Here is a 27,701-nt window from a genome sequence, read left to right as displayed (position 1 = left end):
CACACACACACACATACACACACACACACACACACACACACACACACAAATATAGCATTCCACAGATGTTAAATATTTAATTTTCTTTTAATTATAATACTGTTTTAGTAGATGTAAATGTAAAATATATAAAATCTAAATAATAAATACTATAATAGATTTAAATAACAGAATTTTATGGCTGCTAATGCATATTTGTTTATCTTATTGTCAATATTTCTAAAGAAAGACACAAAACCAAACAAATTATAATGACCTTTTATTTATTATAAATCTCTGAAATAATAAAATACAGTTTTCTCTCTCCACTGAGGTACTGACATCTGGTATATTACAGTACACAAAATGAAGAGTCCAATACTTTTACACATGCTGTGTAAAATCCTTAGAGAGTCCAATTTAATAATCAAAAAAATGTTTTTTCAAGCAATTGTGTGTATATATTTTCAAAATTCTCTGAACCTCATAAACTATACTGGGGTTTTTAAGCTGGATACATGTATAAAGCACAACATTTCAGTGTTACAGCAGAAAATATGATAATAGAGCATAATTCATTATTATTATTAATTAATTAATTAATTAATTATTATAGATATTTGGTTATTGGTCTATATCCTGGAGTTGTAATATTAAACATTGCATATGCATTGCATCTGATTTCAAAATACATTTTTACAGTTCATCAAGAAATATTGTTTCATGCAAACTAATTGCACAATAAAGCTTTAACAGAATATGTCTGTTGTCTTTCCAGGAAAACCTCCTTGTAGGTCCTCACATGCTTCTTTCAGATGGTCAGTACCGGAAGTAAAGAACTGGCCCACAGTCTCAGATCTGGTCAATATCATCTTGTTTTATGTTCTTTATTCTTTCCCACTGCATTTATTCAAACAAAAATCTAAAATCTGTTCTGTTCTGGTTTGTTCTTCATCAGGTGAATCCAAACAGTGGCATCTGACATGAGTTTCCTGTAGATTTAACTGGTTGGAGGAGCATCCAATAACCTGATCTGACATCAGTGAACTTCTTCTGGAGAGATGTAAGCATGCCTGTGGAAATGTTGCATCATTAGTATCATTCTAATGTAATTTATCAATTGCATATATTTAATGTTTGCACATACTTAATGATTCCATTTATAGAGCAGGTACTAGTCAAGTAAAATGTATTTGTATAGTGCTTTTCACAATACACATTATGCAAAGCAGCTTTACAGAAAATCATGATGTTCGTGTTTATAATATCTTAAAGGGGTCATATGATGCGATTTAAATTTTTCCTTTCTCTTTGGAGTGTAACAAGCTCTTGGTGCATAAAGAAGATCTGTAAAGTTGCAAAGACTAAAGTCTCAAATCCAAATCCCCATTTTCTACATCGCCCTACTTTTGCTAAGAAGCACGTTCAACGCGGACGCACAGACGGTTGTCGTGGTAATGAACACCACAGCAACCACTTGTGCGTCTGCACTGAATGCGCATCTCGCATATAAAAAGCATTTTAGGGGGCCCATGGATTTTGGGGGCCCAAGGCGGTCGCCTACCTTTGCCTAATGGTTAAGTCCGCCTCTGATCATATGACCCCTTTAATATCTTCATGCCTTATGGTTGCATTTAGCAGATTGGAGCTGGGCGACAATATAGTTACATTTTGCAATGATACAAGCAATCAAACAGTTGAGATTTGCTATATAGTAGCCTACATGAATGTACTACATGATTAAGTTGGACATACTTGTATATACAGCTTTATCATTTGGAGCTGTATTAATATAGTGTCTAGTGAATCACTGTTTGTAACTCACCTCAATCACAGCTAAACTTCTGTTGATGCCTTGGAACGAATCGGCTCTTGAAACTGACACTGCGGTAGACACAGAAAAACGTAATTAACATTCAGTCTGAACTAATTATTTTCCTTATGGAATATCAGTATTAAGCTATGTCTCAAACCCTAGTTTTTGCTCATTTTAAGTGTCAAAATAAACACTTAAAAGTGTATTTTGGAATTTTTCTTTCCACGTGTCTGAAACAAATAGCCCAAAATCTTCAAATTGACCCGTGCACGGGGGGAAAAAACAATGTTTCTGAGTGCAGTGTGTTGCCCTAACACAGTACATTGTACTTTATTTTTCTGGCTTTTTTAGACTGGTATCTCTTAAGTCAGCATTGCTTTGCCTGGAAATGTTGCCTAGAAAGGCAGCTCACAGGGTTTTCAACTGACGTGTGTTTATGTCTCAACCTTGAGAGAGCCGTGAGCATCTGTTTGTGGACTGAGCTTCTTCCTGGACAGGGCAGGTGAGCCGTAGTGAAGAACATGAGCGGGAGACGACTGACACGCTGAAGGTCTGGAGTGAAGCAGTGATGACACAGACGCTCTTCTTCTTGTGGGGCAATTATGATCAGCACAGCTAAACAAACCTGGGTTCTCAGTAGAGGAATCTATAAAGAAAGGACGGAGAGAGAGATTTTACAGTATATTATTCAGGCCTTTCCTTTATTATACAGAGACTATTCATTTTCCAGTAGGAGTTTTTGCTACCGTATTTTCCTTGGAAAAAGCTGGGTGACATGGAGCCCCGCCCAGACGAGGATGATGAGTGGCTGCCAGCGGTTGACGTGCTGCTGCCAGAGCCAATCGAATCTGGCCGTGGCAAAGCCACACCCCTTTGAAGGCTAGACACCAAGGGGTTGGGTCTTTTCAGTATTCCTACAACTTCTGTCAGAAGAAAAGTAATGGAAAATTCAGGTAATGACTGAAAAGGGCTTTACTTTGTCAAATAAAATTAAAGCAGCTACAAAAGAGGCTATTTTTTTCAGGGGCGTAGCAACTATTATACTGTATGTTCTCACATTTAGAAGATAATCATTAGTCTGCATTTGAGGAAAGCTGATTTTTATGAAAGCTTGTTTCTGACAAAGGATAAAAAATAAAAAAAGGTCATTGTGAATCGCAATTCTGCAATTTTTCCTCAGTATTGTGAGAAAAAAAGTCCTAAATACCTTTTTTTTTCTTCTGTGGCAGAAACAGGCTTCCATAGTTTTTTTTTTTTGGCTGCAGCGTGGATTAAATGAAATTGTGAAGAGTTGCTGTGTAAAACGACAGCTTTAAAGAGATCGTTCACCCAAAAATTATACAATTCTGTAATCATTCACTCATGAAGGCTGTTGGTAACGAAACAGTTTTGGGTCCCATTGACTTATATAGTATTTTTCATGGACATGCAGTAGGATATACGTATATCATCCATATAACATAAGTCAATGGGACCCAAAACTGTTTAGTTAACAACATTCTTCCAAATATCTTTTTTGTTCCACAGAAGAAGGTCATACAGGTTTGGACTGACATGAGGGTCAGTAAATGACAGAATTTTTATTTTTTGGTTATTTATTTGATCTCTTTAAGATCCAGCAGAAGCTTCTGTCAGCCTGGGATTGGGTTGAACAAATGCACAAGTGTTAAGCAGTAACCATATTATAGCTAGCATTCACTAACTATTATCTGCCTTTCAGCAAATTAGTTGCAGATTAGTTAGCGTAAAATCCCAATGTAATTAATATTCATGACCCAAGCCACACCTGGTAAAGTTTGTGTGCCAAGACTCTGACAGAAAATAAACTACCTGATGAAAAAAGACAACAGAAGAGAAGTCATCTTTGATAAAACTATGCATTTTTAAATTTAATTTTCATAGTAAATACACTAGAATAACTGGCATTTCAGGATATTTTTCAAACCGTTCCTACGCCCTTGAGTTTATACCATGAGATCAGTTATATGCATGTAAACTGTCAGCCTGTGATTGGCTGATAAATACCTCTTCCTGTGACGTCACCATTCACGGCGTGATTGCTAACAGCTGCGTTTCTAGGTTGAATGTCGGAAAAAGGTTTCCAACCCATTCCCATGAACAACCTCTCCTGTCTCCTCAGCTCTGAAACACAAACATCAACAAGTCCTGTAGATCTACAAACACATACAAGCACAAACAACGTGTACAGTAACCTCTAACCATTTAAACTCTGCCTGTAAATGCCTAATTTAATATATATATTGTGTTGTATTATGCTCTGACCTCTGCTCTTCAGCGCTTGTTCCCACAGTATGTGCTCCAGGTCTCTGGTCCAGGCCTCTTTGACGTCCCGTGTCTCGGCCTGTAGGATGTAAGTGTCCTGGGAGCGTCTCCTCCTGAACCAGATCTCGAAACTGCGGCCGCTCACCCCGCACGAGTGGGTCATTCCTATCTCACAGGTCTACAGAGAAACATTAAGCAAACTTTAAATGAAATAAAAAGTGTGCAATTTAAACAAACACATAATATTTAAGCATAACTGTATTTGAAAAAAGAAAATGAGTATTGACTGTTTGCAAGGTTTTCTGTAAGTTTTGACTCTGAATGAATGGGTTTGATTACCAGGGAAAACGTGAAGATCAAATATATATTTGGGGTCAGTATGATTTTTTTTTTTTTTTTAGTGATATGCATTTTTTGATATGCAAGTTTTATTATACACTACTGTTCAAAAATTTGGGGTCTGTAAGGGTCTTAAGTTCTTCAAATGTTTTCGAAAGAAGTCTCTTCTGTTCACTAAGGCTGCATTTATTTGACCAAAACTACAGTAAAAACAGTAATATTGTGAAATATTATTACAACCCAAAATAAGTGTTTTCTATTTGAATATATAGTATACTATAATTTATTCCTGTGATCAAAGCTGAATTTTCAGCATCATTACTCCAGTCTTCAGTGTCACATGATCCTTCAGAAATCATTCTAATATGCTGATTTGCTGCTCAAGAAACATTTTATTTTTATTATTATCAATGTTTGAAACAGTTGTGCTGCTGCTTATTTATGTGGAAACCGTGATAGATTAGATTTTTCAGGATTCTCTGATGAATAGAAACATTAAGTTTCTCACACACATACCTTGATAGACATTTTGTAAACGTACACATCATCTCCACGGTCGTTTTTTTTGGTCTTGGTGAAGAGGATGACGTCTTGGAAGAGAAACACTCGTCGGAGGGAACGTTTCTTGCGGAAAATTACCCAGAATTCATCCTGCCGAACCAGTTGGCCCTGCTCGTTCAGATTCAGCTGAAGAAACATAATGACAAAAAAATGTCAATTTATGGAAAAACTGGAAGGCCAGTTTCAGATGTGTGAGAAAAAGACGAAATTTTGTGTTCCAAAGAAAAAATATGACTATATGGTGACCAATTTATTTATTTGTTTTTAAACAGATTATTCAACATTCATCTTGTAGCTTCACGACTAACATCACAGTCGCGGATGGCGTCCATAGTGAGCAGGTCGTTCCCGTGCCGCAGCTGGAATCGCACCACCTCTAGAGCCGCCTGCATCTCCTCTCGTTCTCCGCTCTGATCCGGCACACATTCGTCCAGGATCTCCTGCAGCAGCAGACTGTATTTACTGATCCTCTGGACCGGCTTCAGCAGGTACGACGAGAGATCCATGCTGTCACCCAACTCCATCTGCTTACGCTGGACGAAAAGAGGCTTGATTTCATTCCCATTCACTTCAATTAAACTCAGAAGAAATAGCAACAGATGCAGAAATAATTATAGGATTTTTTTATACATAAAATATTAAATACATATATTGTATTTATTTATTTACATACAAAATGTAAAATAATATACAAATAATATATTATAAATTAAAATATAATATATACTATAATATAATTTTATATTATTTATATGCATATTTTTGTATGCAAAACTGTAGGCTCCTCACCTTGAAGTATCTGTGATGTTGGATTAGAGCGTCAGACTGGGGTTTGTTCTTGCTGTAAAGGGCGTAAAGTCCAAAACTCTCTCTCTGTTTTAATAGATATTTGTACAAGGTTAAAATGATATTCTGATGAAAATGAAAGCGGAAAGCATGATTATGATCGAAACACAGTGCTGTCTCACGTGATTGAGGAAACAGCGTCCGACTCCGAGCGGTTCTGCCTGACAGGCCTCCAGTTCCTGCTGGAAGTGCTGGCAGTGGAAGTCGTACAGCTTCTCCAGGTTACCGAAGATGCGTCCGCGCTGACCGCGCAGATCCTGCGGGACGTCCGGCCGGGACAGCAGGGGGAAGTAGTGAGTCAAGATGTAGCAGAGAGAGCGGACGTACTCCACCTCCGTCAGCAGGAGCTCCTCCATGATGCGATGAAGCTTCCTGCAGGGAAATAAAGATAAGAGTATTTCTAAAATAATAATAATCGATAATGAAATATCAGCTGTGACAGCCTTCACTTCAGAAAAGTAGCCTTTTTTATCGTGGCACCATGGAAATATTACTATAGAAATCTATTATTATGCTTATTATGTTTACCATTTGTATTACAATTGTAGTGAAACCACTACTTTAACATGGTACTGCCACTTTTACAATCCTCTATTTACTCTTTACTGTAACTTTACCTTTCTGACATCAGTGTAAGCTTTTGGACAGAGAAAGAAATAGCATGAAAAATATTGAGACTTGTTTTTTCCCCCCATTATACACTACTGTTCAAATGTTTGGAGTCTGTAAGATATTAATAAAAAATAAAAAATAAAAAAAAATTAATAGTTTTATTCAGCAAGGATGCATTAAATTGGTCAAAAGTAAAGACATTACAGTAAAGACATTTTTAATTTTACAGATTTCTATTTCAAGCTGTTCTTTTGAACTTTCTATTCATCACAGAATCATGAAAAATAAAATGTATCAGTTTTTTTCACAAAAATATGAAGCAGCACAACTGTTTTCAACATTGATAATAATCAGAAATGTTTCTGGAGCAGCAAATCAGCATATTAGAATGATTTCTGAAGATCATGTGACACTGAAGACTGGAGTAACGATGCTGAAAATACAGATTTGATCACAGGAATAAATTACATTTTACAATATATTGACAGAGAAAGCACTTAAAATGGTCACATAAATGCAGCCTTGGTGTATCAAAAACATAAATAAATCTTACTGACTCCAAACTTTTGAGTGGTACTAATAGCTAGAAAGCAAAGTGCATCTTCAAGGCAAGTAGTTTCAACTCAGTGATTTATCTGTGTATTTAAAGACAACATGAAATGCATTTAAAAAAAATATGCATTCACTTTAATTTCAATTTAATTATTACACAGTTTTATAAATTTTTACATTTATTTTTAATGATTTAAATGAATAAAAAAAAATCCACAATTCTGGATAAACCTGAATATACTATGTGAAACGTGTTTCAAAAGCAGAGAAAAAGTGTTACATTTTGATTAGAGATTATAAAAGTCAAATGTTTTCGTCTTTTAGAATAATGCCCACTGTTGAATCGTTCATAATAAAACCAGAAACCCTTTAAGTCAAGTAAACCGTAGCCGTTTGAATTTCCTGTTGTCTTTACGTCTCTACAGTGGGCACAAGAACACAGTGTAACTCACATGCTTCTGTTTGGGCTTTCTGGGCTGGATGCAGTGTTTTCTCCATCAGTTCTCCAGCTGTCTGTGAACACGGAGACGTCTCTAGCGCCCTCCGTCTCTCCACAGGCCGTCTGAGAGCAGAAGCTGCCGTGGCCAGAGTTCTGGCAGAAGACGGGCTCTGTGATGTGGAGCCCGGGTCCCTTGCTGTTGGTTCTGCTGGCTGCGTTGTGCCAAGGAAACCACTGGCAGCCCACCGCACTCGAGCCTGTGACGGGTTTCTGCTCTTGGGATGCTTTTCTGCCAACGTTTTTGCCTCTCTGGCTGCAGTCTGCAGGAATTTCCTTCCCAGTCTGAGATGCCTTGGCCTCTTTCCGGGTTTTGTGGTTGGATCTGAAGTTGAAGCAGGTGACGGTGCCGTGAATGCTGTCTCTCGCCCGACTCGCCCTGCTCTCCGACAGCTCGGGCACAATCCCATGCTCCTCTTGTACTGGGGTGGGTGATGTGACCAAAATGTTATTTCACAATACACTGCAAAAATGATTTTTAGTATTTTTTTTTTCTTGTTTTCCATTACAAATATCTAAACATTCTTGACTCATGATACAGAACATACAAACAACATTTATAAAAAGGATAGTTCCGGTCCTTGATTCTGATTGGCTGAGCCAAGTTCGAAGCTGTTGTAAATTACTCTACAAACATACATCTTTGTTTACTTCTGTGGGTTGCTCGGCAACCACTTTGTTGGAGTCACAACCGTTTCTGAGGAACTACATTGTTTGGCTGAAGAATAATGTTTTTATTAATATCATTACACTTTATTTGCTCTGTTTTATTTTGTGAAACCTTACTACGTATATGGAATAACCGTTTTATAAAAGCTCCGCTTCCCGTCATGCCTAACAACGCCCCTTAGCTGTTATAAATTCACTGTAAACCACGGCTTCTTGGGGCTTATTGCTTTATTTGATAATTTGATCATTTTGATTATTTTTACGGAAAACAAGACTTAATGTCTTAAGTCATTTTACTTCTCAAGTAAATATCTAGATCCATCCTTTTCCTCGTTTTTTCCCCCTTGTTTTCCTTGTTTTCCAGTACAAATATCTAAACTTACTTAAATCAAGCTACATTTGCTTGAGAAACTAAATGACTGAAGATATTAAGTCTTGTTTTCTAAAGAAAAAAAAAAGGGAGTTTATTTACCAAAATTCAAAAATTCAGGCTTGCATGATGTAAACACAATATAAATAAAAAAAAATCACAATTACGAGTTTAAAAAAGTATGAATTATGAAATAAAATGTCGCAATTACCATTTTAATTAAAAAAAACTTTTATTCAAGCTTCCATGTCATACCACACAGCCCTATCTTGTATGGACTTTCGTGAATCCTCACCTGGAATGACCTCGGGCCAATCAGAGTGACGTCCAGCGGCGGTTTGAGCTCCTTCCAGAAGCGCCAGTCTCTCCTCCAGCTGTCGCCGGACCTCCTGGCAGTGGATCCAGGCGCCGTCCCACACCTGCAGAGCTCTGGAGCTGGAACTGGCTTGCGCTCTCACGTCCTGGAAGTGCTCGGGAGAAAACTCGTCTAATCTCTGCAGGTAAGTGTGAAGATGTGCCCAGCGCTCCTCATCTGGAGAACTGCAGTGTTGCTCCTGTTCCAAAAATCGGCTGCAGTCGCTGGCCACGGCTGATGCCTGAAAAGAATTATGATTTCGTTCATAAATGTGTTGCCCAATAATGTCAACACATCTCTTACGAGAAATTGACCATTTAAAAAAAACAAAAAACATGCCTACTATAGTTAAACCATGGTGACCACAAATGAACCACGGTTTTGCTACACTAACCATAGTTTAACCAGGGTATTTGTAGTGAAACTGGTAATTAATACACCAAAAACATGGTTACTACATGTTTACCATAATAAAACCATGGTTAATTTTCTTAAGGTAATCATGGAACTAATTTCAACAAAATCTAAAAATATTTATTTTTTTGTCTTATGGAAGTTGAATTCAAAATCCATTTGGCTGAAAAATCTGAGGAGCCATGTTCTTTCTAGTTAAGAAAGGGTCCTAAATAAAAAATGGATAAAAAATAAGATAATTTCTTGAACAGTTGAAATAACCAAATGTAATTATTGAAGGAAGGCAAGTTTATGCTTGTTGACTAGTTATAGCATATAACCCTCCACTAGGTGGCAGCATGATTTCATGATTTATATTATGTGTTTCACTAAATAAGGAGACTATAGAGTTGTTCAGTTCGTAGTCTTAATTTCTGAAAGAGAATCATATCAAACTGACGTCAAAAGACTGAACAGCTGTATTTCTTTGCCTTCAAGTCTCAAAGGAATGATTGTATGTACATGAGCACAGCTAAAATCTCAGTGGGATTTCTGATGACGTCATGAGTTGGAGGGTGTCAATAATCACTTATTGATCATAAGTTATAAGAATGTTGTGAATTGGTGTATTTACAGGGGCCATGAACTGAGAAACCAAAATTCCCTTGATCTTTTGACATATAAGAGGTCATTGTACTATAAAAACATCCTGTAAGTTTCAGAACTCTAAACTTTGCCGTTGCTCTAAAAACAGTGTTTAGCCCCGTCCACTGATTCTACACCGCTGCCTGTTTAGCCCCGCCCACTGATTCGCGCATGTAGTGTTTTCGAGAGAGGCGAACGCGCAGGTCTAAGCATGAAACAAACAATAAAGATGCTCTGAAGACAATAAAATGCTGTGCAGCACCAAGTTGTGGAAAAAACAGTGTTTGCCTTCCTTCTGATCACAACGTTAGGAAAGTGAGTGAACAAACTTTATTTTTAATGAAGATCCAGACTGTGTCAGTAAGATCTTGGTCCTTTGTTCACTTCATTTTACCGTGGATTCGTTTACAAACAAGGCACAATTCAACGCGGGATTTTCAAAAAGATTGAAACTAAAAGACAATGCTGTGCCGACTATATTGGATCCGAGTAATGTCGCAACACAAGTGTGAGTAACTGTTTGCTTTGGCTCTTCTAAAAGATCGTTTGATATGTATTGAGTTATTTATGCATTTTTGACCTAAATCACAGCGCCGTCCATCTATGATGAATGTACGCTGTCAAACATCCACAACTGTTAGCCAATCACAGCAGTGGGTGTTTACTTCTGAGTCTACAATCCTCCACAGCTACTCAAACAGAGCGTTCTGATGAGGGGGGTTAAAAACTGGATAGAAAATAGCTTATTACTTCTAAATTATGATGTGTATTTATGTAAAAATCTTGATAACATAAGTGGACCTCAGAGAACAGTACAAAATAAAACACAAAGGCAGTTCATGACCCCTTTAAAGTATAAGCCATACCCTCTCGCAGAAGTGGCAGATGTACACCATCATGCCCAGCTCTTCACAGCAGCGCTCGGCCCGCGACACAAAGTCAGCCAGACTGGATTTAAACGCAGACACCATTCTGTGAAACACCTCCGTCTCGGGATAGTTCGGCCCCTGAACGCTCTCCGCATCTGACACCAGCATCATCGCCTGATGCTTTCGCTCCTGATATTGAACCAGAAACATGTTACAAGAGAACTTTTGCCACAAGGTTAAACACTACAGATTTTTTGCCACTTAATGATTTTGATGCCAAAGTTGAGGTTTAATCTTTACATATATGTAAAAGTCACTTATGTAGTGGCTCGCCATAAATTTTCTTCACTTTCACTTACGCTTGCTTCGGAGAGAAAAGCTTTGAAACTCTGCAGCGTTTGCTGGATTCGTTCACTGCAGTCTTCCACAGATTCAGCCTGCAGGAGCCGCGTTTCTCCTTCTGTGTCAAACCAGTCCTTAATCTACAGAGAGATACGCTTTCTGAACTCAGTGCATCTGAATGCAAAAGACCAATGTATACTAGAGTTCAAAAGTCTGGGGTCAAATTTTTTTGTTGTTGTTAGAAATTAGTGCTTTTATTCAGCAAAGACTCATGTAAGACAGTAAGGACATTTGTACTGTAATATTACAATGTTATTTTTTAAATATAATTAAATTTAATATACTATCAATTATAATATTAAATCATTAAATGTAATAGAAAATAATTGTTATTATTTATAAATAATTTGTTAATTCAAATATAATAATAATAATAATAATGTATAAATATAATATATAAGTATAAGTATAATACAATAATATTATAATACATTGATCAAAAGTGACAGGAAAGATATTTATGTTACAAAAGTTTTCTTTAATAAATAAATGCTGTTCTTTTCAACTTTCTGTTTTTCAAAGAATCCTAAAAAAAACATGTAACACGGTTTTCACAAAAATATGAAGCAAAAATGTTTCTTGAGCAGCAAATCAGCATATTAGAACGATTTCTGAAGGATCATGTGACACTGAAGACTGGAGTAATGATGCTGAAAATTCAGCTTTGATCACAGGAATAAATTATAGTATACTATATATTCAAATAGAAAACACTTATTTTGGGTTGTAATAATATTTCACAATATTCCTGTTTTTACTGTATTTTTGGTCAAATAAATGCAGCCTTGGTGAGCAGAAGAGTCTTCTTTCAAAGCCCCAGACGTTTTGTCTTTAAAGTACAAGTAAAACCTATTTTAAATGATTTTAAATTTAAACTTTTAAATTGTCTTTTGCTTACAGCTCTCTACCTTTGCAAACCTGGACTCCATCTCTCTGAGCTGTAACAGGAAGTCCAGGTGCTGCAGGGACATATTGGACTTCCTGGCCAGGATGTGCACCTGCTCCTCCATGGCGTTGTACAGGTGTGTGACTGTGTCGATCACCTCACTGCGGGAAAACACAGATGATTTACTGTATCATGTCCCTTCAGTATTATCTGTAAGATCAGTAGAATGTGTTTGAAGCTGACATGTTTGTGTTTACCGGCTTTTTTCACAGTCTGGTGACCTCACTTCAGTTTCCCTCCTCAGCCTCGCCAGCATGGCTCCGCCTCCCCTTTGCAATCTGACCAATCGTGCGTCTTCCAGCACATCCTTCATTAGAGCTCCCTGCTCCTCAATGCACTGCTGCACATCCTGATTCACACACGATCATTTCTGCCATTTTACATATTCATAGAGGTCTGTGCATCATCTTTACATAAGAACAGCATGCTTTTATTTATAAATAATTTTGATTGGAGATGGGAGGTTGGTTTAAGACAGAACAAGAGCAGAGAAAAATGTTTAATTACCTGCACTGTGTCGATCTTATGAACACCTTCCAGTTTCTTTATGGCTCCTGATAGCAGAGCAGATGCCTCCTGAAGATCTGACACAAATGGATACAGTTTCTGTAACATAAAAATGTATAATTGTAAAATGTTTCATTGTAATTTAATGAAATATTATTAAATATAATAATAAATCAAGATATAAAAATATATTAATAAATAAACATCAACATTGTATTATTAAATATTATAAATGCTGGTAGGGATCAGATTGCTTGCCCAATAATGTACCTGATGGATCTGTAGCCAGTCACAGTGATTGTACTGGAAGGATCCGTGTAGAGCCGCAGTCAGCTGACTGGCATCCACTATTTTATACAGAGCCTTAAGTGATGTCACAGTTTCCATCTGCAGCGGGTTGAGAAGATCAAAGTCTGTTAGAGATTTGCATGCACAACAATATTATACAGAAAAGCAGTGAAGCCAGGTGTATGTGTGCAGTTATAGAAAAAAAACAGCTCTCCTGACCGTAACGCCGGGCCTTTTCTCATGACTGTGGCTGTTGTCCTTATTCAGCAGCAGCAGAACCCAATGCACAGCATGAGGATCGAGCTCCTGTGGACAAACGCTCAAGATTTAGTGCCGAAAGAGGTTTTCAAGCTGCAGTTTTAACCCAAACACACACACAAACACACACCTGGAGCGTGAGGAGAGCTTTGGTGATCTTTGGATGTGGCGGCTTCTTCCGTGCATCAAACACCACCATCATCCCTAGATCTTTTTCTTTCCTAAAAATAACATACATCAGTCTTTCAGCAGTGAACATCTATGGTGTGTTTGTAAGGCAGATGTTGTACCTGGTGATGGTGTGAAAGTACAGCAGTAGTTTGCAGATCTCCTGGCTTGAAATGGGTGCAGAAGCCCAGACCTGATGATCTCCATAAATCTCCACCACTGCTCGGCCTGAACGGTCCTGACCCCCTGCAGGAGGCAGATGAGGTCAGACGGACAGACCATGACAAAGTGGCTAATGCTTTCATTACTGCAGTCTGGGATCATCTGTTTTCACTTGCCTTGTACAGTATATAGACATTGAATTTCAATAGAAAACACAACATGGGCTCGTTCCAAAAACATGTTATTGGAGAAGAAAGGGATGCTATTCATGGGGTTCTTAGTCTATAGTTTTCATTGCTCAACAGTAAGGATTTGTTTCTGCTTGCTTGGCTAGGCCAATAATTAACATTCTCACTGGCCCCAACACAGTATATTATATAGTGCATTTTTTTATTTATATATAGAAAATGTACACTTATTTTTAATTTTAAATATATAATTTCAAGAATATACATTCAAATGTATTTATTTATTACATTTAAATTAATAATTTAAAATACAAAATTATACATTTACTTTTATTAATTTTTTTCATTAGTTTAATTTTAAATAATTTAAAGATTATATTTTATATATTATGTTTTAATTATATAATTTAAAATTAAAATTTACATTTAAAATATACTTTTAAAATTTTTGAAAAATAGACATTATATATAGCTAGATCAGCTAGATCATTTTACTTTGCTGACAAACAAATTGCAGAACACCAGATGTCTACAGTTTCAAGGCATAAAAATGCATGTGATTTTAATTTGGATTAAAATTAGATATTGGGGGGGGGTTACCTGTAAGACACATCATTCCTGAGTGAAAGAGGCCGTCAGCTGTAAGTGCAGGAGGTGTGGATGATCTGGATGGTGGTCTCTCTGTTTCAACTTGCGCTGATGCGTCTGAAAGATTTATCCGTGGTCCAGCAAGAGGAGAGGACAGAGTTTTTGAGTCCTGAGAGAGATCTTCAAAGGAATAAGTCAACATGCATTAAAACATGATCAAAGATGTTGCTTTGCTTCTAATAAGATTCATTAGATCATAAGGACTTGCCTTTAAATAAAACATATTGAATATATTTGATCAAACATTGATCTTTTCCTCCTTTTTTCCTAGGTTAGTCTTTTGAAAAGTGTCTGGATGGATGTAAAGATAGATGTAGAATGCATGGATGGATGTAAAGATAGATGTAGAATGCATGGATGGATGTAAAGATAGATGGATATAGAATGGATGGATTTATGGATGGATGGAAAGACGGATAGATGTAGGATGGATGAATGGATGAAAAGATTGATGTATGGATGGAAATGCAGATATAGGATGGATAGATGGAACGATAGATGATGGATTGTTGTAAAGATGGATGTTAGGACAGATAGATAGATAGATAGATAGATAGACATAGGATGGATTGAAAGATAGATAGGAGGGTAGGTTTCATATATCCAAGATGGGGATGGACAGATGGGATGGATAGATAGATAGATGGATAGATGGAAAGATAGATATAGGATGGATGGATGGTTGGGTATGTTGGTGGGTGGATTCATGAATGGAAAGAGAGATGGGTATAGGATGGATGGATGGAAAGACAGATGATGGATGGAAAGAGATATAGGATGGATGGAAAGATGAATGAATGAAAAGATAAATATAGGATGGATGCCTGGAAAGATAGATTGATACTGGATTGATGGATGAAAGATAGATAGGTGGGTGGGTTTATGAATGATGGATGGATGAAAGATAGAAATAGGATGGATGGGTGTGTTGATGGGTGGGTTTATAGATGGATGGACGGGTGGGTGGATTGGTGGATAGATAGATAGATAGATTGATTGATACAGTAGATTGATCCAAAATGATCCAAACCTTGAGCTGGTAGTCGTCTTCTGTTTATCTTTGGAGACACAAGTCCAAAAGCGGTGGTCTTCTTCCCTGGAACCACATGCAGCCTGGGAATCATTTCAAAGTAGCTGCTTCTGTCCACCTCGTTTGTCTCTCCTTGGACAACAATGTGGCACTTCTCAGACGTCCCAACCACGGCTGGAGTAAAACAGTCTATCTTGTCCTGAGAAATGTTCTGTGTTTCATCCTTATGTCCTTCACTGGAGGAATTACCTAATGGACCTGTTTCTGAGGAGCTGCAACAAGCTGGATTTTCCTGAGCAGGTCTGTGAAAGCTTCTTGGCTCATTTGGATGCTCAGATCTTTCTTTGGGTTTAATAGGTTTCTCCTGTGGTTCCATGTACCGACATTTTTGTGCTTTGGTCCCTTGTCCGTGTTTCCTCTGCATGCACGGCGTACAAGGTTCCTCTGCGAACCTCACGGTGCGAACACAAGCCGTACGTTCCCGAGTAGCACTGTTGGACCTCAGCAGAGGAGTATGAGTCTGAGCCCAAGTTTGTGAGTATCCTTGGGTTTCTTTGGTAAGGTCAATTAGATCTTTGCAATTGCTAACCAAACTTCTGCTGTCCCATGTGTTTGGAGACACCCATCCCACCGGTCGCATCCCAGACTGAGTTGGATCCATTTCAGCGTGTCTGGAACTACTGCTGCTGTCTACCAAACGCAAGGACACTGCTATACCATCCCGTGCAGGACAAATCCTCGTCTCGACTGAGAAATTAGAAGGGGTAGGTGTATGTGGATGGCACGAACTCAAAGACTCTTGTTGGTTTGACGTAGACGAGGAGGCCATCCTCCGATCGTCTTCAAATTCAGGATTGGCCACCTCTTCCCAAGGAACCTTGATTACACCCTGCTCGGTTTTGAGGATGCAGCGAGCCAGAGGCGTTCCATGTCTCCCATCGTTGAGTTCCCGAAGCCAGGCTTCAGTGAAGATGCTGGGGTACGAGGTCTCGGGTATTGGGGTTTCCTCCAGCTCACGTTCCTCCTCCACCTCCAAAAGGCTCTGGACCACAATACGGGCTGCCTGGTTTCCAAACTGCACAATCTGCAGGTAAAAGTCTCCTGGTTTGAGCAGCAAAGGGTTAACGGGAGCGAGCTGGATCACGATGCGATCGTGTAAACACAAAGGCCACCCGGAAAACCTGAACACCCTCTGAGAGTACGGAGCCTGTTCGGGACACACAGAAAATCAATTTAAGTGGGGGACATTTAGAACTCAGTTGAGAATCCCTTTTAGATTCCAATTGGAATGTTACATTTAAATTAAAAGTAGAAATTTGGCTGCAATAAGGATGCAGAATTCAAATTTGAATTTGAATTTGAATCTAAAGAAGCCGTTCAAAAGAACTCATTATATATAAATAAAAGAAATTCTTATAACTGTAAAGTACAAGTCAAACTGATTTTATGAAAGCCTTTTTCAAAAAAAAGCCTTGAGGTTTAGATGGATGGATGGATGTAGACATATAGGAGGACATATGGAAGGATGTACAGACAGACAGACATATACACAGATAGATAGATTGACAGACAGACAGACAGGGCGGAGGAATACTTTATTTCCCAGAATGCATCACCCGTGTTGAATATTTTTTTTAATTAGGGTAAAAAAAGTGATATCGAAACAATTTTATGAGATACAATCTTATGTACTTTTTACAAATATATAATGAGTATCAATAAATTTTTCATGCATTGTATAAACAACTTTTAATTTATAACTAATAAAGCAATAAGACTTGCCAGTGCAGCTGATATTCCTCAATGACACATGTAAGTGCATTTTTAAGTGTTCACATTCCAGTGTGAAATGCTGACTGCCAAGAATTAAATAATTACTGTAGATTATATTAAGATCGTTCTTCTTTTACTAATATAGATAGGGATTATGAAGTGAAAATAAAGAAGTGCAGCCCATGGAAGTGGTTCAGACGAGTATCTGTGGAAGATCAGGCTGATAAAGGGCTTTATTAAAAGAGCTTATTAAGTGAATAGCATGGAGTGATGCTCTTGATGTCAAAGACAGCCTATAATCACTGCGCTGAGCAGATGAACATCACACGGCCGGCTGCCTCAGTCACTCATTAATTGACCTCAGATACTGTGGTCTGTAGTGAAAGTCAGATGGCCTTCTGGAGCACTTACCTCAATGACTCCTCCAATATGATCCATCTGAAAGACATATACTGCAGTCGCTTCTCAGATCAGCTGAGCTCAGACAGTCCCTGTGTGACACTGCTGCTAACAACTATGTGCTACTGACTATTTTCAGACATTAATGTCAATTTCAAAGTGTTGCTTGTTATTATTAATCAGAAAACATCATAAGAGAATAAGGGTAGATTACATACTGTTTGCATGGACTTTTTCTATTAACATACTGTAATATGAATGTATAAGAGAAAGTTTAAGGGTGTTTCCTCAACTTTAGGCACTTATGTCTTGGGTTGATTTTTACTAAAATGTACCCCCCTCCCCAGTTTTGTTAAATGATGGTCACATTTAAAAGTCTCTCGGAAACTTTTTACTGTGACTTCATCATGTATTTTGTTACTGTATTTTGATTTGTACTGTATTTTGATATATATTATAAAATGCCTTTTATACAATTTCTTTTTTATTCTAATTTCAGATCTTCATTCTTAAATTTGAAGAGAACAGCGTGTGCTCTTAAGATTAAATATGTGACCTGTCAAGAAAACAAGTCAAAGGTAAATATCACTTATGAACAATATATTTGTATTAATTAACTCTTCTAATCAAGCTGAAAATGTGGTAAATCATGTTGAAAATGTCAAATTATTATTTAATTTTATTTGTAATGCATGAAATGCTGGGTATGCAGCTCTGGCAATAGCTTGCCATTTTTATTTTATTAATATTAAATAATATTAAATATTAAATAATAAAATATTAATCAGCTTTATTTACAATCGATAAAATTATAGCTATGAAATCAGCCCTAAGAAGAGTTTGACATTTTATTTTATTATTTAAAATGTCTGAAAAGATCATTCCCATCACAGAATAAGCTGAGAATTTGGTAAATTATACAGAAAATATCAAAATATTATTTGATTTTATATAACATACATAAAATGCTGACTATAAAATCAGCCCTAGCAAAAGTTTGCCATTTTATTTTATTATGTAAAATATCTAAAAAGACCTTTCCCATCACAGAATGTTATTAAACAAATACATAATTTAAGATGTGATGAAAATAGCACTGTGATGGGCTAATGTTCATGACTTTCACTTGTGATTCATGTATGTTCACTGTTGGACAAATTAAACCAGTGTGAAAATATTAAATAATAAAATATTAATCAGCTTTATTTATAATAGATAAAATGATAGCTATGAAATCAGGCCTTAGAAGAGTTTGACATTTTATTTAATAAATAAAAAAATATATATATTAATAAATAATAAAATGTCTGAAAAGATCATTCCCATCACAGAATAAGCTGAGAATTTGGTAAATTATACAGAAAATATCAAAATATTATTTGATTTTATATAACATACATAAAATGCTGACTATAAAATCAGCCCTAGCAAAAGTTTGCCATTTTATTTTATTATGTAAAATATCTAAAAAGACCTTTCCCATCACAGAATGTTATTAAACAAATACATAATTTAAGATGTGATGAAAATAGCACTGTGATGGGCTAATGTTCATGACTTTCACTTGTGATTCATGTATGTTCACTGTTGGACAAATTAAACCAGTGTGAACCTGTGAAGAGACTTTTAAGAGTTTATTTTCTGTATTTTCAGAAGGTCAAAAGGGACCCTAGAAACACCCATATATTTTTGCCCTGTAACTGATTTTAAACACGTTTTCCTTCACTAGTCGCTCATTGCTAGTTTGACTGGTCATTTATGTATGGTTTTTCTCACACTCACACAGGCCTCCTGCTGTACGCTCTCCAGAAGGTGTCTGGCAGGGATGAGGAAGTCGGTCAGACACTGGAGGGCGTCTCCGTGGTAACGACCCTCGATGACCTGGAAGAGCTGGCTGAGGACAGTAGAGGCCGTGACCTCAAACGGTGGGTAGAGGGCAGACAGACAGCTCTGGATCGACGAGTCCAGGGACTCAGGATTCTGTAAGAACACGCATACAGTTGCAGTTCATGAAAATTATACAGAGCAAAATAAAAATATTATAATATTGATAGTATTTTATAAGTTTATTTATTTAAAAAAAAAAATGTTTCTGACATTTACATCAGTGTTTAAATGTTTGGGGTTGGTAACATTTATAATGTTTTTGAAAAAAGTCTCACTAAGGCTGCATTTATTTGATCAAAAATACAATAAAAACCGTAATATTGTGAAATATTACTATTTAGAATAACTGTTTTCTATGTGAGTATATTAAAATGTAGTTTATGTGATCAATGCTAAATTTATTTCAGCATCATTACTCCAGTCTTCAGTGTCACATGATCTTCAGAAATCATTCTAATATGCTGATTTGCTGCTCAAGAAACATTTCTGATTATTATCAATGTTGAAAACAGTTGTGCTGCTTCATATTTTTGTGCAAACTGTGATTCATTTGTGACCCTGGACCACAAAACCAGTCCTAAGGCTCAATGTTTTGAAATTTATATTTATATATATATATATAAGCTGAATAAATAAGCTTTCCATTGATGTATGGTTTGTTATGATAGGACAATATTTGGCCGAGATACAGCTATTTGAAAATCTGGAATCGGGGGTGCAAAAAATCAAAATATTGAGAAAATCGCCTTTAAAGCTGTTCAAATTAAGTTCTTAGCAATGCATATTACTTATCAAAAATCTATTTTGATATATTTATGGTAGGACATTTACAAAATATCTTCATGGAATATGATCTTTACTTAATATCCTAATGATTTTTGGCATAAAAGAAAAATCGCTAATTTTGACCCATACAATGTATTTTTGTCTATTGCTACAAATATACCCCAGCGACTTAAGACTGCTTTTGTGCTCCAGGGTCACATTTTATATTTCAAGATTCTTTGATGAATAGAAAGTTCAAAAGAACAGCATTTATTTGAAATAGAAATCCTAATGCATCTCTGGTATGCAATAGATCCTGGTTCTTAAGGAAATATACAGCCAGTTTTTAGTTAACAAAAGAAAATGTGCAGCTCATACTTGCTGAATTGAAGGTTGTGAGTGTAACAGACAGACAGACAGGTGTGGTCTGGTAGATTGTGAGACGGTCCAGGAGGAGTTTTCAGTTTCTCTGACCCTCAAATCCGGCCCTTTAGTCTGTGGATCTGGATTTAGCCGCTGCTGTTTCAGCAGTGATGGACCGCAGGGTTAATGGACATTCCTACTGTCCAGTGGGCTTAAGTGTGCACACACATACACATGCCATTTAAGGACAAGTACCCAAGTGACAGGAGCCAAATTAATCGGAAACACGCATCTTGCTCTCGTTCGCAGGGAATTTTTCAGAAAACTTTGTGCAAGAAACTAATTTAATGTCAACATGAAATAAAAATGGTCTATTTCCTTTCTATTAGGAACGATTCATCAGTGCACGCTATTTTAAGGCAATACACTATACAGACAAAGCCATTTTTTAATGCACTGGTCAAATTTTAGAAATTGGGTTATTTTACTTTCTTCTTTCATGTCTTCTTTTTAGTGGAAAGAACATCCACTTTAAATATTTATTTTATTACACTTTATCTATTTGTGCCTGTAGATTTCAATTACGATTCATATCTTTAAAGAGTTTTTTCTCCACTTCAGCAGCACTTACAAACACCAAGCTTAGCAGTTTTATTCCTAGCTGTATTCTGAAGGTTTTTACCGTGGGGTTTGTTCAGATATCATTTGTACTGATTTATATAACATTTTATTCCTAAAATGTGCTGAAAATATATATTTTTTCCTTTCTATTGACAGTATTAAAGTGACAAAAAGAGATATTTAGAATCCCCTCTATAAAAATATTCAACTCTAATATGTCAACAAAATTAAGCAAGAATTGTGAACCTGGCTTAATCCAGTGTTCAGATTTATGTTCAGGAAATGGATGCAAATTACTGCATTTTCATTAAGACAATGCCTCACTTGCATATTTAATGGTAAAATATGGTGATATCTATTAGTTAAAGTTTTGTTTAGTTTTGACTGCTTTTGAATGACTCTTGGTAAGGCCAGATTCCAGTTTTAAACAGTTTTTCGATAATTTCTTACAAAAAAATGAATAATAATAGTGTACTTTTAATAAATACTGACATAACATGTTTGAATCAGTGTCTTGAAGTGTATCTTGTGAAGTGTCTGATGTGAGAGTGGACACGTCTGTGATACTGGATCCGGTGTATTTCTGACTGATCCGCATTTATGTCGAGCGAGAAACCGACGCCACGTTTGAGGCTTGCTGAAATGCACTCGCAGCGACCTCCGAATCTCCTCTGACCTCAGTGGCCATCCATCAAATCACATGACTGATGTTCGGTGTGCGTGTGTGTTTGTGTTGAGATGTATGAGTGAACCCTAGTTTTTAGTGTCCAGTTTCTCTCTCATATACGCAAATAACAACAGTCTGTAGTTCATATCCAAATCCGGTCACAATAGTTTTTAAAGCACAACAGAGTTAAATTAATTTTAAAACACATTTGAAACACTTTAGTTGCAGACTGAAGCAAGAACAGTTAGATTTGCATTAATATTGTAACTTTGTATTGGCTTTCATGGTTTGCATGTGTAAAACAGTAATATGTATACACTACAATAAATGACTTTTTGAGGTTGCAAATAAAAGATTATTGGAGTCTTTACATTTTTCAAAATGTTGCAACAGCAGTTTTTACGACATTTTTATGAAATTTTTAATTCAGTGAATTATTTGTAATTATTTGTGAAATTTACAAGCATTTTCTAAGTGAAAATTGTTTCTAAGTAATTCCTAAACCAGTTTTTGTTTTCCAGTGTAAACAATTTTTTGTTTTGTTGTTGTTGTATTGTAAGTAAAACAAACATTACTGGAGCACGTTTTAAAAGAAAATACTATTTCAAGCCTTTCAGCTTAAAAATGTCATGTTTATTTCAGTGTTACTTGCTGATTCTTTGTTATTTGTGAAATTTACTAGCAATTTTCTGTGGACAACATATTTTGTTTCAGTTTAGTTTGTGTCAATAAAATCATAAATTGTGTAAATTACATTTGTTTTTAAACCATAGCAGAATTAAAACAAGTTTTAAAACACATTTGAAACAAAATTTTTATGTGTAATTCAGTGTTTTACATGTGCCTTTTCACTCAGAAATTGCTAGTAAATTTCACAAATAATTTAAAAGCAACATCAAATAATATTCAGTGTAGTTTGTGTCTGTAAAATTATGAATAAGTTGAATCATTCGTATGGCCATTTTGCGCCAATATTTAAAACCATGCAACAAGTATTTACTTGTGTGTATTTCCTGCAATTAAAATATTTCAGGTGCAGAACATCTTGAACACCTGTAGATGGCAGTAGCTGGAAAAGGTCAACAGATGTCACAGCCTAGCTAGCTAGCAAAGTGACACTGGCCAAACAATCACGATCACAACCTGCAGCATTCAGGTCAGATGTGTGGCTTTTAGGGATGTAACGATTCACTCAACTCACGATTCGATTCACGATTTTGATTTCGCAATTCGATTAGATTCGATTCACGATTTTCACTAGCACTTTTGGTGCGCACCCGGGTTCGATTGACGTCAGAGTTCGGTACGTTTGGATGATGTGAACGCGGTCTTCCGAACTCGGGTGCACACCCGCGAACCGTACCCGAGTCCGCTTAAAAGGGGTGGTCTGGGGTACGGTTCAAGTGAACTCTATTAATGACGTATTATTTGATAACAATGTGTGTTTGTTTCCTGTCGAGTGTGACTGACGCGCTGCAAGCAGAGAGCTGTATATCTAATTTCTGTTCACCTTCAGAGTTCTTTAGGGCATTTGCAGTAAGGCACACGTCAGTGCCGCTAAGAAGATGAAAAGAAAAAATACCATCTAAATTTTTCTAAAGACAGTAAGTTCCCCTCAGACATACATTCATATAAAATCCTACCCCTAAATGAATTGCGATTTTTTTTTTAGCATCTCAACCGATTTGAATCGTCACATATTTTAATCGATTTTCAACCGGCTCGCGGTTAATCGTTACATCCCTAGTGGCTTGATCATTTTTAAGATGCTGTTGTGTTGAGAAGTTCTGTATTCTGTATTGAAGTTAATGTGTTTCCCTATTAGTTATTAATTTCCCAATTATTTTATTAAACTTAATAATATTAGTGGTGTTTGTTGGTCAAGCATCACTCTTTCTACTGCTCATATTTAAGGTCAAGGATTTGGTTTTTAATGATAAACCCTCTAACACTGAATGCTGAACTTTAGTGTCTAACTCATCTCACATATTTGTGATAGTGGATGATTAAAAAAATAATAGATTTGCCATGTCAATTTGTGGGCTCTTTTGACTTGAAACACCCTAGCTCGATGTTAAATCATTGAATTATGAATAATGATCTGTCGCAATATGTATTATATCTTGAATTACTATGCGGTATTCAGCCATAAATATATGTATGTAAAATATATATGCTAAATAAGTCAGCTCAGTTTTTTGTTTAAGCTCTATGTAAATTATTTCCCCATAGAAACAGTTAAAACAAAAACAACTGCAAAGATGGTTTTTATTGAAAATATCTCTCAAGACATTACTGTATAATTTAAACATAATTTAACTAAAATTATATTACAATAATGAATCATTTTAATTATTGTTTATTTTAATGAATACAATTTTAATTGCACTACATTTATTGTTTTTCAAATAACTTTCTGTAAAAGTGTCCACATTGCAAGTAATTTTACCTTTTGAAAATATCTCTCAATACATAATTTTTTTTATTGTATAACTGAAAAATTTAATTAAAATAATATATGACATGAAATGTTTTTTTTTATTATTTTGTTTTTTACGAAAATTTTAATTTCAATAAAATTTAATTAATTTAGTTAAAAAAAAAATTCTATTATTTTTTTGTAAAAGCATCCTTCACATTGCAAGTAATTTTGTCTCTACTTTCCTTGAAGTAAATTTAATTTCTTTCATGATCTAAAGTGTTCTAAGACACACAGATCAGTCAAGGATTCTGTTTGCAAACACATTTCTGTGACTTGTTCTCGATTTAATCAACTTTTAGAGAGCAACTAAACAGTAATTTAATAATAGGAACTTGTTCCTTTATCACGTAACGTAAAAACAAATGTGTGCATGTTACTTAATCCAGGACAGTCAGGCAACAAAGAACATTCATGCATCTGATGCATTAGGACCGGGACACTTGACTTTCCTCAGAGGAATGTCATCATGAGTTATGATTCACTGTCCATTTACAGACATGCTGCTCTTTTCTCTTGTCATGTTTCCCTCAAAAAGATTCATGCATGTCATAAAGTGATTCTATAAAATACAAATGGTGTAAAATTGCTTTACAAAACAAAACAGCACTATAAGATCTATTTGCATTATAAGAACACGGTTAATGACATTAAAGCACAGGTGCAGAAGGTCTGAAGACAGAACAGCACGAGTTACCGTACCATTCTGACCAGAAGACAGCGCTTCTCCAGTTAAAGCTCCATGTCACTTTCTCTGAAGTCCCTTCTGAAGCAAGATTTATGTAGTGAAGCTGATCTGTGTGAAATAAATCCATCCATTCTGTACGAGTCCAAACCAAACACTGAAGGACTCCTGTGTGTGTGTCTGTCTGTGAAAGTGGGCTGTCCACAGTAGAGAAAGAGAGAGAGACTCCCTGTTATTAGAAATTTCCTTGTACTTATAAAAGTAACGCGATGCTGTTATGAATCGGTGAATGTACCAGATTCTAATAACATCTAAAATTTATCCTCAAAGAAAATGTCAAAAAAACATGGTAGTATCATCTTGTCACATTTCTTCTCTCATCTTCTGAGTTTTATTTACTTAAAGTCAACATGAAATGGCATTTACGATGCATTTATTTTTCATAATTTGATTGTATTTTACTGAAAAATGAATATTTAGTGCATATAAAAATATTTTTTTATCAACCACGCAAGTAGCAAAAACCTGTTTCACATTATTGAATTTTGATGAAAAATTACAAAGTAATGAACTTTTTTCCCCACAAATGAACTGCAATAAGATCAAGAATGCTTAATTTTGATTTCATGTTGAATATGTTATTATTAATTCAAAAATATGTGATTCATATTCATATCTCCTTAGGTTGTATCAGCTGTTATTTTCAGTACTTTCAGCTACTTTTTGAATCCACTTTCAAATTTGAAACATACAAATTCAAACATAAAGGGATTTTAAGTTTAAGTTCTGTGGAGAACTTTCGATTCTTTAGTAATTTACAACCCCAATTCCAGAGAATTTGGGACGTTTTGTAAAAATGCAATAAAATCAAGAATCTGTGATTTGTTCATTCTCTTTAACTTTTATTTAATTGACAAAAGTACAAAGAAAAGATTTCCAAAGTTTTCAGTGACCAGCATAAATGTATTTTGTAAATATGAACAAATTTTGATTTTGATGGCTGCAACACACCCCCCCAAAAAAAAAGTTGGGACAGAGGCACATTTAACACCCTGTCACATCAACTTTCCTTTTAATTACAATGTTTCATTGTTTGGGAATTGAGGATACTGTATTACTGGTGTTTAAAATAACCTAGATACCAATATGCTGATCTGATACGAAATATCAATGATAAAACCTCAATAATTGTTAATTGAGCACCAAAATCAGCATATCAGAATGATTTCTGAAGGATCATGTGACACTGAAGACTGGAGTAATGATGCTGAAAATTCAGCTTTGCGTCACAGCAATAAATTACATTTGGCAATGTATTACAATAGAAAATGGTTATTTTGAATGTAATAATATTTCACAATATTACTATTTTTACTGTATTTGTGATCAAATAAATATGTATGCATATGTCCAAAACTGAGTAAGTCTGTGACTCAACATGAGACTTAGAACCTCATAAACTCTCTGGGAAGCAGACAAACGGTTAACAAGTGCAAACCGACAAATGTCCTTCACAACCCCTCACAACAGCTGACCGCAGTCACAGACGTGAACATAGACGAAAGCCCATGAGATGACCGGAGAGACACATTCCCCGGAGAGAACCGCAACCACAGCGTTACGTAACTCACAATTACTCGTGCAGTGAAAACAGAAAAACTGTTTGCTTACTTGGAAAATGCTGATACGGCAAAAATCAATCAATCAATAAAAAAAAGACACAATTTGTCATTTAACAAACAAAAGTCTGCTTTATAAACCATGCACAAATGCAAATGTCAGTCGGAGAGAGAGAGAGAGAAGCATAGAGGCGTTCAGCTCATCATTTCTCTATGTGCTGAGTGAGAAATTGCTGTTCCCTAGAGATCCATTAGATAAATAGCAGTTAAAGATAGCAGTCATTAAACCGACCCGACCCTCTATGAGAGATGTGTGTGTGTGTTTAACTGATACAGGGAGTTTGAACACAGATCACAGGCAGGAAACTATAGGGTCTGGACATCAGACAGTGTGTTTAAAGCAATAGTTCACCCAAAAAATAGAAATTTTCTGAAAGTTTACTCAGCCTCAGGCCAAGATGTAGATGAGTGTGTTTCTTCATGGGAAGAGATTAGGGGAAATGTATCATTCCATCACTTGCTCACCAATGGATCCTCTGCAGTGAATGGGTGCCGTCAGAATGAGAGTCCAAACAGCTGATAAAAACATCACAATAATCCACAAGTAATCCACACCACTCTTGGCCATCAGTTAACATCTTGTGAAGCCAAAAGCTGTGTGTTTGTAAGAAACAAATCCACCACTAAGATGTTTTTAACTTTAAACCATCACTTCTGGCTAAAATATGAGTCCATAATCCATAATAACGCTTCCTCCAGTGGAAAAGTCCATCACCTCTCACGTCAAAATCCACCAAAATATTTGTTCAGAGCTGTTTTGGCTTGTTAACGGTGCTTCATTTGTGCACATTTCTCTGTCCAGACCAGACAACATTTTCAGTGGAGAAAGCAATATTGTGAATTATGGACTCATATTTTAGACGGAAACAATGGTTTGAAGATTTGTTTCTTACAAACACACAGCTTTAGACTTCATAAGATGGACTGGAGTGGTGTGGATTACTTGTGGATTATTGTGATGTTTTTATCAGCTGTTTGGACTCTCATTCTGACGGCACCCA

The 27,701-nt window shown here is 36.1% G+C and overlaps 1 protein-coding gene across 2 annotated transcripts; it reads right to left on the bottom strand.

Annotated features, from left to right (window-relative positions):
- Window positions 1–2,047: 2,047 nt before the first annotated feature.
- Window positions 2,048–25,159, bottom strand: quoa (quattro a). 2 transcript variants are annotated; one of them, XM_016554853.1, is made up of 23 exons: window positions 25,039–25,159; window positions 19,337–19,534; window positions 15,383–16,589; window positions 14,305–14,472; window positions 13,477–13,600; window positions 13,317–13,407; window positions 13,148–13,234; window positions 12,911–13,027; window positions 12,641–12,739; window positions 12,331–12,482; window positions 12,096–12,234; window positions 11,145–11,267; window positions 10,783–10,974; window positions 8,819–9,119; window positions 7,441–7,906; window positions 5,947–6,196; window positions 5,768–5,851; window positions 5,287–5,511; window positions 4,934–5,104; window positions 4,079–4,256; window positions 3,821–3,937; window positions 2,542–2,718; window positions 2,048–2,441 (listed from the first exon to the last, which is right to left on the bottom strand). In XM_016554853.1, the coding sequence occupies exons 1-23, from the start codon at window positions 25,039–25,041 to the stop codon at window positions 2,230–2,232; spliced, it is 4,881 nt and encodes a 1,626-aa protein (XP_016410339.1). In that variant the 5' UTR covers window positions 25,042–25,159; the 3' UTR covers window positions 2,048–2,229. The 2 variants fall into 2 exon arrangements, with proteins under 2 accessions (XP_016410339.1, XP_016410340.1); XM_016554854.1 differs by having other exon boundaries at window positions 14,305–14,409.
- Between the last annotated feature and the right edge of the window lie 2,542 nt (window positions 25,160–27,701).

Source organism: Sinocyclocheilus rhinocerous, unplaced genomic scaffold, assembly GCF_001515625.1.
Source record: "Sinocyclocheilus rhinocerous isolate Xijiao unplaced genomic scaffold, SAMN03320098_v1.1 scaffold6489, whole genome shotgun sequence".
NCBI lineage: Eukaryota > Metazoa > Chordata > Actinopteri > Cypriniformes > Cyprinidae > Sinocyclocheilus > Sinocyclocheilus rhinocerous.
This window is presented reverse-complemented; position numbering and strand designations above follow the sequence as displayed.